This window comes from Neopelma chrysocephalum, unplaced genomic scaffold (assembly GCF_003984885.1).
Source record: "Neopelma chrysocephalum unplaced genomic scaffold, ASM398488v2 Primary Assembly neopelma1_119, whole genome shotgun sequence".
Classification (NCBI taxonomy): domain Eukaryota; kingdom Metazoa; phylum Chordata; class Aves; order Passeriformes; family Pipridae; genus Neopelma; species Neopelma chrysocephalum.
In genome coordinates this window covers 1,350,435-1,367,695 of record NW_020897781.1, presented here as the reverse complement: position 1 = coordinate 1,367,695, position 17,261 = coordinate 1,350,435, and the positions used below count along the sequence as shown (strand labels likewise).

General features: G+C 43.3%; 1 protein-coding gene across 1 annotated transcript in view; it reads right to left on the bottom strand.

Annotated features, from left to right (window-relative positions):
- Positions 1-17,261, bottom strand: part of PRPF6 (pre-mRNA processing factor 6) — a 24,807-nt gene extending 7,546 nt beyond the window's left edge. The window contains exons 1-16 of the mRNA XM_027697351.1: positions 17,101-17,261; positions 16,047-16,215; positions 14,578-14,696; positions 14,005-14,083; positions 13,189-13,365; positions 12,211-12,366; positions 11,658-11,752; positions 10,774-10,930; positions 10,401-10,563; positions 7,481-7,599; positions 6,594-6,812; positions 5,168-5,290; positions 4,202-4,323; positions 2,934-3,072; positions 1,650-1,769; positions 271-447 (exon numbers count right to left, since the gene is read on the bottom strand). Of these exons, the coding sequence (XP_027553152.1) occupies positions 271-447; positions 1,650-1,769; positions 2,934-3,072; positions 4,202-4,323; positions 5,168-5,290; positions 6,594-6,812; positions 7,481-7,599; positions 10,401-10,563; positions 10,774-10,930; positions 11,658-11,752; positions 12,211-12,366; positions 13,189-13,365; positions 14,005-14,083; positions 14,578-14,696; positions 16,047-16,215; positions 17,101-17,171 (2,205 nt within the window). The 5' untranslated portion in view covers positions 17,172-17,261. The remainder of the gene's footprint in view (positions 1-270; positions 448-1,649; positions 1,770-2,933; positions 3,073-4,201; positions 4,324-5,167; positions 5,291-6,593; positions 6,813-7,480; positions 7,600-10,400; positions 10,564-10,773; positions 10,931-11,657; positions 11,753-12,210; positions 12,367-13,188; positions 13,366-14,004; positions 14,084-14,577; positions 14,697-16,046; positions 16,216-17,100) is intronic.

Genomic DNA, 17,261 nt, shown 5'->3' with positions numbered 1-17,261 from the left:
CTGTGCAATGCCTTTTTTCCCTTTTTTCCCTACCTGAGAGGACTCAGGCATACAGCAAACTCAAGCAAGAAAGTGAATTTTGCACATGGATAATGGATAAGAGAAATTCTTGCTGCTTATTTCAAGGTCCTAATTTTTATTTTTTTTTTACTGTTTTAACCAATGACAGAAAGAACAGAAATCATCTCTTTGGCTCTCCATTTGGATTCAAAGACAGACATCTCTCCACACCAGAAGCACAAAGCAAACCTGCAGTAACATCCATCTTACCCCTTGATTATAAGCCTCCCGTGCTTTCTCTACCAGCTCCTTTTGTTCCTCAATTTGTCCTTTCATCATCCACAGTTTGGGGAAGTCCTCATAGTGCTTCAGGGCTTCCTCACACAGCTCCTGGGCTGCAGCAATGTTCCCAAGCACCCATTCCAGCTTCACAGACTTCATGAAGACCTGGGAGCAAACCAGAGCTGTTTACCACCAGCAGCCACTGAAAAACCATTGGTCTGTCAAAGCAGTGGGTTCCCACTTTCATACGTTCATTAGAATGTTATTGATTAGCTACAGTTTGAAGTAAAATAAAAATAAAAATATCAGGGTTAAATAACAGTGGGAACATATAACAAAGAGAAGGTAAATGCAAAAATTAAAGGAGTTGGAACAGTGTGATCAACCTGTATCTCACATTTGCATAGAACTGGCATTTGCAACATCACAGAATCATCACAGAATCATAGAATGGTTTGGGTTGAAAGAATAGTATTTGTACAAAGAACACAACCAATTAACAAATTTGAGCCTGATTTATCAGCACAGTCTGATCTCAGATCCAAGCTACCAAAACCACGTATTCCTACTTATGCCTTCAGGCTGTAACTGTTGTCCTGCTCATTACAAACTCATACATCTATTTTTCTGTCCCCCAAAGCCTTCCTTTTGGTTGTGCAGGGAAGTCACAGCTGTGAAAAATGCATTATAGACTCAAGGCTCTCTCACTACTCTTTGATCTCTGTCCTTCCCATTCCCAAACTGCCCCCATCATGACCTTGCAAGAGAGGCATCAAGTCTGAGACAAGAGCAAAAGAGGACAGTTTAAAAGATCTAGGATGAAGCACCAACTGAGAGAAAGGAAGAGAGGACAAAGATCAAACTAATTTTTCTTTTACTTGGACAAGTTAAAATGCTTTTCTATGAAGAGCTGAAAATCGACAAAGTTTATCATACCAGAGGTAACTGGAGATAAACACAAGAGTGTAGGTTTAAACACCAAACCACCCCAGAGCTGACTTTAGTACAAGCATAAGTGAGTCTTCTGTGAAAGTATTTTCTCCCTCTTTTTTCCCAAGAGTGCTTTTATGCAACACAATCATTATACAAACAGCTGTAAACTGGGAATTTCCTGACTTTTGCCATTTGTGTAAAAAACAAATTGAAACCCTTCACTTTATCCTAGCCTTTTTTTCCCATCATGCCACGGCCGTGTGTTGCAATCCGCTGGAGAATCGCTCGGCGAAGCGGCCACACGGCCCAAAAGGCAATGGCAGGGAGCCACATGGTCAATCCCTAAGGCCACAGAACTGAAGGAACTCCTCCTTCCGTCCCAAATCCCCTGTGGCCAAGTGGCCTGAGCCTCTCCACCCTCCCCGTGTCCTTACCCTTGCCGTGGGGGCACTGCTGCGAGCTTTTGCCAGCAGCCTCCTCGCTCTTTCATACTCATTGTTCTCCGACTCGAGCTTCACGGCAGCGAGCCAGATCTCCTCGCTGTTGGGGTTGGCCTGCAAGAACACAAAATGACAGACAAATGCACACAGTGAATCAACAGCAGATTTAATCCTTCGTTTGATCCAGATTAAAATTGAAATCAGAGCTTTGTCAATCCGCAGTAGGATTTTTTATTTAATTTTTTTTTTCAGTTCAAGCTCCTCCCAGTCTTCTTTGACCTTTGAAGTTTATAGAAATTCTCCAAAACAGATGGGCAACACAAAGATGTATGCCAGTTTGGAAGCTGGATGCTTCTCAATTGTTGAAAAGAATTAATGCTTGATCTTCTGAACTTCCAGTTTAAATACTGAAAACATCACAGGGTCTGCCACAATGAGATCCTCATTTTATTACCCCAAGCAAAAGAAATGCAGCTTGAATTCCCCACTGAGGTCTGTGAAAGCTCCTCCAATAAAAGTCATTTCAGTGGCATCCATGTCAAGAACTTTTCAGGATGGTAACAAAGAGCACCAAGAACAAATTCAGGAACTAAATATCTTTTACCTTCCATCTCAAGACCTGTCTTTTTTTTTGCTATCACTTAGATTCTAAGCCTAATTCCCAGCATTAGAACTGCTCTGCCCATCTTTGTTACAGCATTGAGCAGACAATTCCCTTCATTTTGAATTAGATTAGTGGGTTTGGTCTAAACCAAAAGTAATACAGTGACCTCATTAATTAGGGCAGACCCCCACCCTTTCCCTGAGGTGACCCAAGACAAGGGGATTCTGATCCATGAGTGGGGTTGGTGGGAGCCATGGTAGTAAAACTGATGGTTTGCAAACTCATATAATCGTAAAATGGTGTGGGTTGAAAGAGACCTTGAAGATCATCTCATGCCAACCCCTCTGCCATGGGCAGGGATGCCACTCACTAGGTCAGGCTGCTCAGAGCTCCCATCCAACCTGGCCTTCAACACCTCCAGGAATGGGGCAGCCACAACTTCTCTGGGCAACCTGTTCCAACTCAGAACCTGGTGTGGTACTACTAAAAGAGCAGGAACACAGTCTTCCAGCTTGCTGCTATTTGACAGGAGAACATTTTGTCACACAAACAAAGATCAGCGGAAGTCTCCACCATTTTGAAAGGCAGCAGGAATCAGGTGTTGACAGAAAAAGCCTCCTCTGTATTCTTTACCTGTCACACTTAACACCATCTGACACATCTAACAGACCCACCTGGAAAGCCAGGGCCAAAATGCTTCTGGCTGCTGGCACATCTCCCGCCAGCCACTTGGATTTGGCTCCCATGAGCCACAGCACTTCTGCTTTGGGACAGTGAGCAACAGCTCTCTGCAAAAGAGCCTCCAAGGATTCCCTGAGACAAGAAAGAGCAAGTTACAATCCCTCCAGGTACTGCCAAAGGCGAGATCTTGCACACCAATTTCACTATCACTCAATGTTATAAATATTGTTGCAAAGTCCAACGTTGTAAACCTTGATAAGCTGTTTCATAACAAGGAAAGGGTGGGGTCTTTTTTCACAAGGGTTCTGAAATCAGCCCTCCACAAACGGCTCATTGTTCAGACACCTTTGCCTGACAGACTCTGCGGGAAGAGCCCGCACACAAACTGCTCCTTTCTCTTGGAAAGAGCATTCTGTCTAACAAACCTTAGTAGAAACTGAGACAGGAAGTTTTTCAGAGTTATTAGATGAAGCTGGTCTGATCTTACTGAATTTATTTTTTTCTCCTCTGGAAAATATACTTTACAGGTAGAACATGGGGCTTAAAAGCCAGCCAACCACTGGGAAACATGGGAGAACAACATCAAAAGCAAAGGTGTGTTTGTTCCCAATTAAAAAGAGGCTTGAATGAGGCAGAATTCAGCATCTACAGTCACTTCCACCCTACAGCCTTGTTGGCTTTAGTAAGGATGATTCCACATGTATAAGTGGCCTACTGCAGAGATTGTTTGCTTTCTTCTAAACTTTGGGCAGAAAGCTTCTGACATGTAAAGCTTTATGAATAAACTTTGAAAAGAGCCTGAGCTGTGACAGTATAACACCAATCTTAATTCAGGATCTGATACACATTCACAGTATGTTTAATCAGAAGATGCCAGAGATGCTTGGACAACTTCAGCGATGAAGCAGTTTATCTATGAAAATTAAATAAAACACATTTTAGGTGATTTGTATCCCCATACTTTTCTAGAAAAGCCTTCTCAAAGATGACTGTTCCTACCTTGCCTATTCAGAGCTATTTTTACCAAGTAATCCCTATTGCCAAAAACCATTTTATGACTTCATAAAACCTAATGATGTTCTGAGCACAACAATAACAAAGGAGGTCAGACCTGCAAACAACATCAGCAAGTTTCCACCAGCTGCACTAATTCGTGCAAGACAGGGCTTCAGGGATCATCTTGTCGCCTCCCTTCCTCCCCAGCCTCTCACCCTGTCACAAGGATGAACCCCTCCACGCAGGGATTATGCAGCACACATACCTGGTTCCATGGTTCTTCTCAAAGTAAGCTGCTCGCAGCCACACACTCTTCTTGCTCGGGAAAACTTGCAAGGCATAAGCATAAATTGCTCGGGCACACTCCAGGGCATTATGAGCAACACACTAAAGGAAAACAGATCAGAACTAAGTCAGCTTAGGGGTGCAGTGGAATCGAGAGCAAGAAGGAATTACACATGCATAATTCAACACAGAACTCACTAACTCGGTGTAATCCATGAATTGGGGCATTATAGAGAACAGAACACTTACTATCAGCTTTTTAAAAGGAAGCAGGGAAGGAATTTCCGAGCATCCCTCTACAGAGCAAAAGTATCCCTGGCCTTTCAGTGGGACTGACACACACAGGCCAGCTTGAAACATTAGTAAGGCATTGGAAAGGCTCTCATGTTTGCACTTCATTTTGTTATTTCACAGGCAAAACCCTAAGCACCACAGAATGTGCCCCCCACTGCTCGGAGCCCAATTCAAGGCCAGTGAAGTTGGACATTTCTCATGCTGAAATATGATTTAGTTTTTAGCACATGTTCAAACTATTCCCCTAAAGCAAAGAAAGCCTGGTAAAAGTTTTACCCACTCCCAGTCTTACATTAACTCTTGAGCTACAATGTTTAGGCCTCAAACTCAACTCCCAGCTCTGTTACTCAGACCTCAATCTCTGTTGATGTCAGACACCCCTAAAAGAAATCCACACCAAAACCAGCAAACAGTCTATCTGAATGTCAACTTTCTGGTCAGTAAAAATGCAAATCTGAATAAAGCTCTATAATCCAATAACTTCCTGAGGCACAAAGTGGCCAAAGGCAGGCAGGTGGTGTGGGAATCACATCCACTTTCACTGAAAAAGCCATTTCCCAAGCTCCAGTTCAATTTCCTCTAATTAAAAAAACACAAACCCCACAACAAAACAGACAAAAGCAACAAAACCCAGCATCACAGCTGGACATACACTGTCTGCGTCTTCCATCCAGGTATGTTTCCGATCTTCTTCCTCAATCCCGATCCCGATCACAGCTCGCATGATCGCCTGGCACGTGGCCACACTCCCAGCTTTATCACATTCCTCAGCATCCTAGAAACAAGAGTAAAACCCTGCTCATTTTGAGAGCTCAGCACAAGAAGTTCAATTCTGCAGTGGCAACTCCTCAGTCGCAAACACGGAGACATTGTGGGTCGGGGCCACAGCACAAATATGTTATTACTCAAACACATCTGGACACTAAGTAGGAGCCTGCACCCACGAGGAAGGTGCTGGAGTTGTACACAGAGTCATTCAGAAGTGTTAAGAAACAGAACACATCAACTGCATCCACTGAAAAGGAATAAGTGTGACAATGTGTGACCTTTCCAACCCCAAAAGTCTCTTCTTACATCTCCACAACCCTGCGCTGAGCCAAGCAGGGACCTGGCCAATAAAAGATTGCAAAAATTTCACAAGGAAGTATTTTAACATCAAAACTACTGACCTTCTTGCAGCTTTGAGATAACTGTTAAGCTTCAATACAGGTTAAGCAGTAAGTGATTTTAAATGAATATCCCCTCAACCAGTGTTAAATCAAAGGTGCAAAGGCTCTCTCAGAGCACGTATGAGAAAGTGGAGTTTCCTGACACACAAAGCTTTCAGAAAGCCAAGCATGTCTTGCTTCAACTTGTTGGAAAGATCTCTGATCAGATAACAGAAATGGAACAGTTCTAGTACTGAGAAGGAACTCGAGAAGACAACGATGTGCTGGTGGTTTTTTTTAAGGAGAAGTTGAAATTAACCTTTATTTTACTGCTGTAAAGAAAGTTAGAATTCTTCTAGTAATATTATTAGCAATGCTCTTAAGCAGTGTGCCAAGAAGATTTTGCTGCCTTGACCCACTGCAAGTGATCTTAGTAGGAAACTGCTTTAAAGACTTAAGCTCAAGGACATAGGAGAAAAGAGGTTCAGTACAGGACTAAAAGAGTATTTCCTACATGCTGCAAATGCAGCATTTGTATTGACTTCTCACAACACTATCTGACAAAGACTTCTGGGGCAAACAAATACCTTTTAAGCCAAAAGAGACATATGCAAAAGATACCTAAATCCTTTACTGGAGGCTTTAAGCCTCTGTCCTACTTAAGGCAGCAGCTGCTTCAACTTGAAGCTGCTTATCTTCCAAGACAGAAGTAAACCAGACATTTTTCAACAAAACACATATGGTGTTACTCCAGGGTATCACTTATGGCCTTGACCCTACACAGCTTCCTAGTCTCATCTCTTGTATCTTCACAGGGAACTCCACTGATAAGCCAGGTGCAAAACTACTCTGCCCCACAACACCCACCATCAGCAGCCTTCAAAACAGAACCTGAAGAGTTCACATGGGCCTTCAAGACCAAGCACATACCTGTATCCACTGCTCTCTGTTGATTTCCACACCATTAGCCCTAAGAGATGTGATGGCTCTGTCAATGATTTTCTCCACCATCTGGGTGTTTCCATTGGCTTCCTCCAGTTTGGCAGCAGTAATCCAGATGTGACGATCCGTCGGAATATTCTCCCGGGCTTTGTTAAGGACTTTACGAGCGTTCTCATATGTCTCCAGTCTTGCCAGCGCAAGCCACAGCTGCAGAGCAACAAAAGATGTACTTGAGATGAGAACAAGGAGATGACAAGGCTGCCGTATGGCAGCGTCAGCCCACAGAGATAAGCAGCTTCACGCTGTTTGCTACTGGTTGGCAACAGTCCTCAAGTACTACAAGCAGGCTGCGGAATATCAATGGAGGATAGCAGAAACAGGCTACTGCTGCTCTTAAAGCTCAGTCCTGATCACCTCTAGATGTCATCTCCATCTGCTGGGCTGCTGCACTCCTATATTCTGTTCACATCACCTCTCAAACAGCTGAATTTAACACCCTGGTTCAGCATTTCAGAAACGAGCAACTTTTAGATTCCCCAGGCTACACGTTTGCATGTTTTCGCAACTGTCGAGGCACCACACATGAATGTGAACATGGCTCAGTGCCTACAGCAGGCACAGCTGTGCACTGCCTTGACTAACCTAACAATTACACAGGAAAATGAGGCATGTAATGACCACCAGACAATTAACTCTGGAGAAAAAAAAGCACAGTCCACTACTCATCACATCCTTCCCGCTGCGGCATGAAGCGTGTGGTAGAAAACCTTGTGTGGAGAAACCCTGCACCTCACCCTGCCTTTTGTTTGCAAAGCTCTACTGCCAGCCCCAAGTGGTGTGTAGGGGGTTCTTTATTTCACTTTTTTTAAACTCACTTCAACACTGGTTGGACAGCACTCCACAGCCCGGCTCAGCATGATCCTGGCATCCTCAGGTTCCTCCAGCTCCACGGCTGCTTTCCACAAACGCACCGAATTTGGAACATGCTCAAGGGCTAGAGAGGCAAAACAATTATGTCAGTCACGATAAAGTAGTTTATCAAAGAGAGCTGTATTTTTTAAAGATGATATACTAAAGGATTTGTCCTATTACAGATGAAATTTCCTGAAAGAGAGAAGGGAAGGAACTTTGCTTATATTGGCTCTTGCTTCCACAATGAGAATTTAAAAAACAGAAAATAAAACACTTAATCATTTTAATTGGAAACAGGTTTTGGAAAGCCAAGGGCTTTTTCGCTGCATAAGCTGTAATTGCATCCTCCTCAGTAAAACACCTGGCTGAACAAAGCCTCCAGCTCCAGCAAATGGGCATATGAGGATCTTCAAAATCAGGCAGCTTAACATGCTGGCTCTGCCTCTATAAAAAAGGAGCACCTTCAACACTAAGTAACACCACAACCTCATTTCTTAGATGTTGAAATTGTCCCTTCACAATTCAGTTTTTCTGTAGGCATCTCCTGGCAGCTTAATGGACCCCAGCTCAGGTTCCTGCTGCAAAAATAAAACAGAGATGCATAAAAACTTAGAGGTGTTGCTGACATTAACACCCTAAGCCATGAGTACAAAGTGTGCTTCCAGTAATCCAATATGGACTCCATCTAATTAGGATTCTTTGAGACTTCCTTAATCTTGTCCAAGAGTTAGCTACTGCTGGTAGAACTGCATTCTCTGCAGCCTGTCCTGCATGAGCTGTCTGAGACATTAAACTTTAAACAACAACTTCACTCAGCCCACCCCTTTCCACCCTCATATCTTAAAGAGAGATTGAGAAACCAAATGGTTTTTTAGCCTTTTGTCATTCCAGTTTGCACCCCAGACCACTGGTATCAGCTGCATTGCAGCATTAGTTTCCCTGCTTCCATGGTGACTGTACACAAGCCTGCCATAGCAACAGGGGACTGAGCACATCCTCCTTCAATAAAGCACAATCACAGGGACACAAAAACGGGTGGGAAAAGGCATCTAAATCTACTTTGAAACGAGCTGGGCTTCTAGGCAAGGCTGTTCCTTGAAGCATTGCTGCAAAGGCAGAGGCACACTGCTGAGCCTCAGCTCAGAGCACATCCCAGCTCTACACAAACAGATTTACAAGCAGTGTGCACCAAGGATTCGGGCATTAACCATTTGTCTCAGAGTCTGCAGCAGCAGGAGATTTTCCCGAAGAAGTTAAGTGAATAATGTCAGCTTCCAAGAGCTGAAAGCATCACTCTGCAGGACAGAACATGTTTTCATAAATACAGCATTCAATTTTTAGACCTCAAGATGCATTTGAACCACTCAGCTTGCAGGCTTCCCAGTCAGATTGAGGCTTTAAAAACTCCAGAAGTTCTGCTGGATGGCAGGAATGCACACAGCCAGTAGAAAGGAGAAACATGTTATGAAAGGTCACACTTCAGTGACATTATCTGGCAGTCAGGCTTTTTTATTTTAGAAGAAATAATGGGTTATACTGCCACTTATTTAAGGCTGGATATACAAACAGTTCCAAGCACCATATTACTGATGTTCCCTAGGCAGCAGAGGAGCACTGTGAGGCTGTTAACAAGCAGAAACTGGGAAGAGAATGATAAATCCTGTTCCATTCCACTAACAGCTTTTAGCAGAGATTAAGTAGGTGGCTCCAAAAACTGAAGCAAGATGTTTTTCTCCTTGCAAATACCATGTCTGAAGCAAAGCTCGGTACTTAGTGGGCAAGTCACTGCTCTCACACAAGATTCTCCCCTACCTCAGCTGGACTCACAGGTCTATTTCTGCTCCTGTAAAAGTGTTTTTCTGTTCAGTACCTATGATTGTTGCTGAGAAGGACACACAGTGTCAGAGGAGTGGCACTTCACAGCACATTGCACTGCTGAGCCAATGGAAATTCAAGAAGATACTGAACAGTCAATATCTGAACTCTTGCAACTTCAAACCCAGGAACCTTGAAGTACCTTTAGTCCACATGTAGTAAGATGTCATTTCACCAGAGGTGTCCAGTTGATTCCTTTGAAACCAAGCCACTCAACACTGTAGACTGCTTCACAATGATTTAGTGAATGCATTAAATCCAGACCCTTTTCCCTGTCTAGATTAAAGTCAGGAGATGCAATTGATACAATTCAATAGTCATGAAGGATCTAATCCCTACTGATACAGGCTACTTCAAGTAATAGAAGAATTCATACTGTAAACCCGTGAGGAAGATCTGGGTTCAGGAAAACATAAACTGCTGTTAAAGAATTCCATGAAAGAAGAAAACCTCCAAGTGCAATGCAAGAGAAGATGTAAGGTTTCAGGTAAGCACCACAGAGAAAGGCTGTTACTCAGGAACATAGAACAAAGCCCCCAGACCACCAGGCTCAGCAACACAGGAACCCCAAGGCCTCTAAAGCTCCTCCACCAGGAACCACTGTGGTCTCTAACAGGCTACAAGCAAGTTGGAACTCATAGTCCATATCTTTTCCGAAAAGTATCACAAGGTGACAGCTAAAATACCCTTTTTTTCCCTAGAGCATCGTTTTTTAATTGCTTTCATCTACTTCTCTAACTTTGATCAAGCTGGAATTGGTTTCGGTGCGTGAAGTGTCATTTTGGAACTGTTCAGCAACAACAGCTTTCTGCTGAAGGATGTTTTACAATCCTCTACTCTAACTCAATAGCAGGAAGTTCCACCATTAAGGCACACATTAGCAACTGTATTTCCCCCAAGGAAGCAAGAAAAGCACTTAAACTTATGGCCACATCTTGAACAACTTACAATGCAATACAAACAGTGCAGTGCTCAGGCTTCATTCCCTGACCCCGCAGGAGCTCTCACCTTTCCTAAGGACACGTTTCTTGGCACGGATATCTGTCTCCAGCTCTGCTGCTCTGATATAGATCCGGACAGACTGTGGAAGGTGGCGGACAGCCTGGGCCACAACAGCCTTGGCTGTATCCCCAGGCTGAAGCCGAGCAGCTTCTAACCAAACATCTTCACTCTGTCAGGAAAAAAGACCAATCTTCCTTTACATCAAAACAAGAATATAAAATCAGAGCTTCTGGCTAAATAGGTGTTTTGTAACACTGCAGACAGCAAAGCTATGTCAGACACAGCCCAAATCAAGCTTAACAGAGGTTCTGCTGCTCATTAACCACAACCTTTTCCTACTATCCTGCCAGGAACAGCAGGGAAGCAAAGCGATTCTGACCTTGGGGCACATCTCTGTTCCTTTCATGATGAGGTTTCGAGCCACCTGGAGTTTGCCAGTGACCTCCTCCAGCCGGGCTGATGCTATCCAGGCTGGTGGGTGATGAGGATTGGTCTCTCGGACAGATTTCAGGAGCAAACGGGCTTTCTTGATATCACTAAAGAAGGAGGAAAGACAGGCAGGAAAATCTTCAGCACACCATCAAACAATTCTCCTGAACCAGTAAGTACTTTCCAGCCAGTTCTTCACAGCCATGCTCATATGCACAGTAACTGTGACCTCAAATGTTTCCACACTGGTGACACAAACTACATTCTACCAAAACAAGCTTACGGACACACATTAACACAGAGAGATCAGTGACAACTGGTTAAGTACTTAAACAAGATTGTTGGGAATTACAGCCGGGCACTTGCAGTCAGAAGCTGATGAGCCCAAGTATTGATGTAAGTCAAGAATTAGGATCAGTATTTGTACATATCACTTTGACTTAAATGGCAATTCTTTATGAAACACGTGTCAAACTTCAGGTTAAAGAGGTTTTCAGAGGTTGTCAATCAAGCCTAAATTAGCAGGACACAGGTACAATTAACCAGGTTATTTCCTGGCTGGCAGGCAGCCACACCCTGCCATTACTCTGGCATGGAAATAGGGATAGAATGGAAACAATCCCCACAATTGATGCATCCAGGTCAGATGCTAAACACCTCAGCTTCAAGACTATACCAGATTTCATGTTAAAAGAATTCATCCTCAAAAACTCACCTGGCATCTCTTACAAATTAAATGCCAGCTGAAAGCACCCGCTCAGATAGATTCCCATTTATATGCAGGATCACTGCCACTACTAAGAGGATAAATCTGTTAATCCTTCTTAAACTTACTTGATATCTCCTCCATGCGTGGGAATCATCGAATTCAAGTCTGTCAAATATCCTTTTGGATCCACTACAGTCTGGCCACTCACAGAGTCCGACACCTGGGAAAGTCAAGTCAGAGCTACTGAAATGACCACTCACAGCCCCACACACTAAACACTGGAAAGCCCTTCTTTTTAGTATAAACCACATTTAGATGGGAAAATCAATGAAAAAGAACAGAAGTCAGCAATTTAAGAGTAATATTTTTCAGCAGGTTGTCCTGCATCCCTATACAGGACAGAGGAGATGCTTCCTTGGTAACACCACCTGTGCTGTTTGCCTTAAGTCCACCTCTGGTATAACCAGGCAGTCTGTTCTCCCATAATGACCAAGAATTCCAGGGACAAACTGTTATTTCTAAAGAAATTCTATTTGTGTTGAAGGCATGAGATTTGGGGAGAAGACATACAAAATTATTTCACAGGTCTGCTGTTCTTGGGTCTTCTAAAACCAGGGCTTAAATAGCAGCACAATATCCATCCCAGCCATACCAGATCCTACCTTCCCACATCCTTACCTGGCTTAGCCTCATATCCATCAAGGTGTTTCTGGCTTGGCCAATCTTCCTCATATCCAGTTCACCTGTCCCAGGTGTCATTAAGCCTGGTGTCATTCCTCCTGGGTATGGAGTATTCAGACCCCCTGGATATGGAGTATTCAATCCTCCAAATTGCTAAAAACAAGAGTGAGAAATTCATTCCTAAAACATCTTTGAGATTTCAAAAATAACTCAGGGTATTGATTGATCTGCTCTTCCCCAGCAGCTGCAGGACAGAGATGCCAAACCCACATAAGTACTTCTGAAATGGCTTCCCTGGACCACAGAACATTTCTCATATAGGATTTGCAAATCTGTAGGTAATTACTCAAGTTTAGTCAAGTCAGTGAAATAAGCAACAAGAAATTGAAAAATTCAAGCACAGGCATCTAAACCTGGCACATTTAAACAAGAATATCCCATGGACACCAGGGAACCAGTCCAGGGCCAGTCAGCTGCTCCTGTAACTCTATGACCACAGGAGCAACAAGCTAAATTACTTAATCTTCAAGTAATTCAATTATTTTGCACGGCAAATAATTTTTGACACAATTGCTCCAGGGGTGAGCAAACCATTAGGTGAAACCAAACTTTATTTTCTGTTCCATTTTTGCAAGGTGTTGATGTAACAGAAACAGATGTTATTTATGCTCACCAAAACTCCCTATCACCATTTTACAGCCAGAGGAAAAGGAAATTAACACTCTCTTTTAAACATTTCATTTTTAGCCCAAAAACTAGGCTCTCCCTGCCTATCCTCACATTTTCTCTGACAATGAGTGTGCACTGAAAGGCTCCAGCAAGCACAGGAGTTTAACACCCAGAATTCCTTTGACAGACTCACAAACCACACCAAGTTTTTTAGTCAAGTAGCTTTTTTTTTTCCAACTCTCAGTTTAACCCTCATCTCTAACCTAAAGTTTGACCACGGCTCCCCCAGGTTTGCTGTGTACTCACTGTCTGACGTGGGTCCACAGTAGTGTGATTCTCCCCTGACTGTAAATGCTTTGCAAAGAAGCTGTCGGGGACAGGAGTCAGCTTCTCATAACGGGGATTCCTCTGACGCTTGTTCCTGGCGTCTCCAACCTCTGGAATACTCAGCCACTCCTCTTCTGTAACCTCTGCTAATTTCCGCTGTTCAAACAGGAGTTGTCGTCAGTATTTGCTGTAGAAATTTCTTTTTAACTGCTCTAACTCCTTAATAGATTTATTTTCTTGAAATAATTCAAGATCAATTAAAGACTTAAAGGTCAGATTTTTTTCTAATCCAATGTACAAAAGAATTAGATGCCTTTAATTAGAATTTGGTTTTAGTCCAGACCGAGATTCCAAATCTATTTTGTTATTAAATTCAGTGCTACAAGCATTCAGATTAATCCTAATGCCTGCAGCATTGAATGGTTTATTACTAATCATCAGACAGCAGCTTAAACAATACATTTTATTTAAAAGAAGATTTAGAGGCAGGAGATCCTGCTCAGTGACTCCTTCAATGCCAAGAAGTTATTAGTCCCCCAAAAAGAGAAGTGTAACACCTTCAATAAAGCACAAAACAAAAGCCTAGTATCAAAATTCGTAGGAATTTCACTACCTTGTGTATCCACAAGAACAGGACGAATTCCAACACAAATTAATTCTACTCTGGAGAACAACAAAGTACTTGTATGTCAACACAAAAGATCTGAGCAAAGAAACACACATACATACAAAAGAACATACAGTCACCTCTCATATCTCACAAAAAGTCACATTTCAGACATTTCTTGTCCTTACTTTCAAGTCTGAGAACTGCTGCTGAATTTTGGGTCGTTCCATACGGTATTTCTCTATTTCCTCTTTTTCTCGTTGTTCCCTTAGGAAAAGGAGAACTGAGGTTATGCTCAAAGTAACACTTGGCAAGTCTTTAGTCCAAGTGCTGCTAATACAGAAAATTGTGTTTGATCAGAGTTAAGGTATAAAAAGGGCATTTTTTCCAAGCTGTGATTATGAACATTATGACAGATGCCTTATCAAACCAGAAAATCTTAAAGTGTAAAAACAGACATCTCCAACCAAGGGAACTTCAGCCTTTAATCTCCTCTTACCTGTAGACCAGGTAGTGAGTTTTACAAGTAACACCCACTGTTTACAGGGCATTACATGACTCTTTTAACAATGTCCAGTGCACTGTGCAGCTCGTGACGCATCAAAACCAGTCACTCAGCATCTCCCCACACCATCTTAATGAACTACAGAGACTTAATTAACTACAGTGAAGTAACTCAACCACATCCACTCTCAAAGCTGGTGCAAAATAGCCTTAATTAACCAGAAAACAGCTCATCCCAGTGCTGTAGCTTATCCTACCTTCTCTCTTTCCTGCGTTCATCCATCCTCTTATCCAAAGCTGCATAAATAGCATCTGCTTCCTCATCATCTTTTTCATAGGGACCACTTGAGAACAGGCTCCCAGCATAGCCATTGAACTGTGAATTTGGAGAGAGAGAGAGAGACAGAAAAACCAGGAAAAAAAGGCATTTTAAAGCTCCTGTTTTGTTCCTGCTACTGCCCACCAGTCACCCAGAGCACTGGAACTGCACGAGCAGCTATTTCTGACAACACTGCATCAGACTAACACAGCCCTAAATAAAAGCAGCTTTCTTCTACCACCCCACGTGTTTATTCTCCCACACCATTTGAAGCAAAACTGCTTCAAAATTGCTTCTCTTTCAAAATTGCTACTCTTTCAAAACAGCTTCTCTTTCAAAATTGCTTCTATTAAGCAATAAATGAGATCCCAGGATAGGAAAGCCATTTTCTTCCATTAACCACTTTTTCTTTCTAAACCAGCAAAAGCAAACAGAAAGAATATCACAACATTCAACTAAGCAAAGAGGGATCTAAACACAGGAAGACTACACAGGCCACATAAGGACAAATACACATCATAGAATCCTTTAGGTTGAAAAGGTCCTCCAAGATCATCAAAGTTCAACCTTGTCAAAGCATAAAAGCTTAGATTTCAAAAAATACATCACCTAAAATACTTAATTTTTATTTATGGGCCTTTTCCCAAGATTCTCAGGGCTCTGTACAGATAATTAAAATCTGTAAAGATAATTAGATTAATAAAATAAATGTAAATTATGCAGAAAATTAACATAATATATAATATATAAAATACATACATATTTTATATATAAAATATATAATTGTATTAATTATACAGAAAATTACATATCTGTATAGATAATTAAAATCTGTATAGATTAGATTAATAAAATAAATATAAATTACATTGAAAATATAATATATATTACATATTTATATATATTTTACATACAAAATATATAATTGTATAAATCACATAGAATATTATTTATCTGTATAGATTAGATTAATAAGATAAATATAAAATATATATAAAATATAATATACATGATATATTTTTATATTATATATTATATATTTTATGTATTATATGTATGTTATATATTTTATATATATTATGTATGTTCATTTATATATTATATATGTGTTATATATTTTATATATGTATTATACATAATATATATTTCTCTATAAACTCTATAGAAAATTATCCATCTGTATAGATAATTAGCCCACAATACATGAATCAAGGCCACAACAAAACCCTGTAAGCACCACGACACTGTGTACACTGAGGTCTCAATAAATCCATAAGAAAAAAAGGAAATGCTGGCTGCAAACTACAGGAAATTCTGGCCTTGGAGGCTCAGCCAAGGGCAGGGAGCTCAGGGGACTCCTCTTCCACTTGGGGAAAAACACGGGCAGGCTGATGCAAAGCTCATCACCTCGTCATAGTTGGTGTCGTTCAGGTCCTCATCATCGTCATCAGCAGTCTGGTTCTTCTTCATCTGGTCCCCCACCGTCCTCTTCCCGGGCGGTGCGTGCCGGTCGTCCACAGGGTCGTTGGCATCGCGTGCAGGGCCAATGTCGGAGCGGGTGGTGAAACCCGTGGCTCTGGGGGGACAAACCAGTGGCTACTCAGCTCATTGCAACCCCAGCCTGTCACAGCCACTGCCTGGAACAGGCAAGGGAAAACATTGCTCCTCCGTGAGAACGGCGTCGGCCACTCACCATGCCCACAAAGTCTGGGGGGAAAAATGTCCTTAGGATCATGGAGTGGTTCGGGTTGGAAAGGACCTCAAAGCTCACCCCCTGCCATGGGCAGGGACACCTTCCACTAGACCAGGTTGCTCCAAGCCCAGTTGGACCCAGCCTTGGACACTTCCAGGGATGGGGCAGCCACAGCTTCTCTGGGCAACCTTTTACAGGGAGAACTTCATCCACAAGGACACTGTAACCACCCAGCTCACTGCTCTGCCATCCTGCACCCAGACGAGGTTTCCCTCCTAAGCTGTGTTAGACACAGTGCTGGCCCTGCAGGCTGCCAGGCACTACCGGAGGGTCTGGGTGTAGGGATGGGGCCACTGGGGCTCCTCTGAAACCCCACACTCGCCTGGCAGCAGCTCCCGGGCACAGCCGGCAGGACCTCCCCAGGTGAGGGCACAAACGAATCGGGGGACACAAACACAACTCACCCCCACCAAAGGCGGCCCCAGCCCCCACCAAACCCTCCTCAATGCTCCCTGCACAGACACCCCCCCCGTTTGATGGTGTTTCAGAGGGCCCCACGGGCACAGAATGGGGAGGGACACAAACCCTTCCCAGCAACGGCGTCTGGAGCACCCGGGGCCTCATCCCCGGGGCCAGGCTCGCTTCTAAACACAAACCTGCCCAGCTAAAGAGGGGACAGGGACGGGCGGGGAAGGGACGGGGACACCCAGACAGGCGTCAGGCGACCGGGTCGGGAAAGGCCCAGGCCGGGCCCGGGCGGCGTCTCACCCGCGGCCCAGTCCCGGCACGTAGCCCAGGGGCGCGGGCATGCCCAGGAACGGCTTCTTCTTCTTGTTCATGGTGCCGGTGCCGGGGGCGGGGGCGACGAGGTGGGAGCGGAACGGGGCCGACGGAGGCGACCGGGAGGCGGAGGCGGCGGCGGTGGCGGC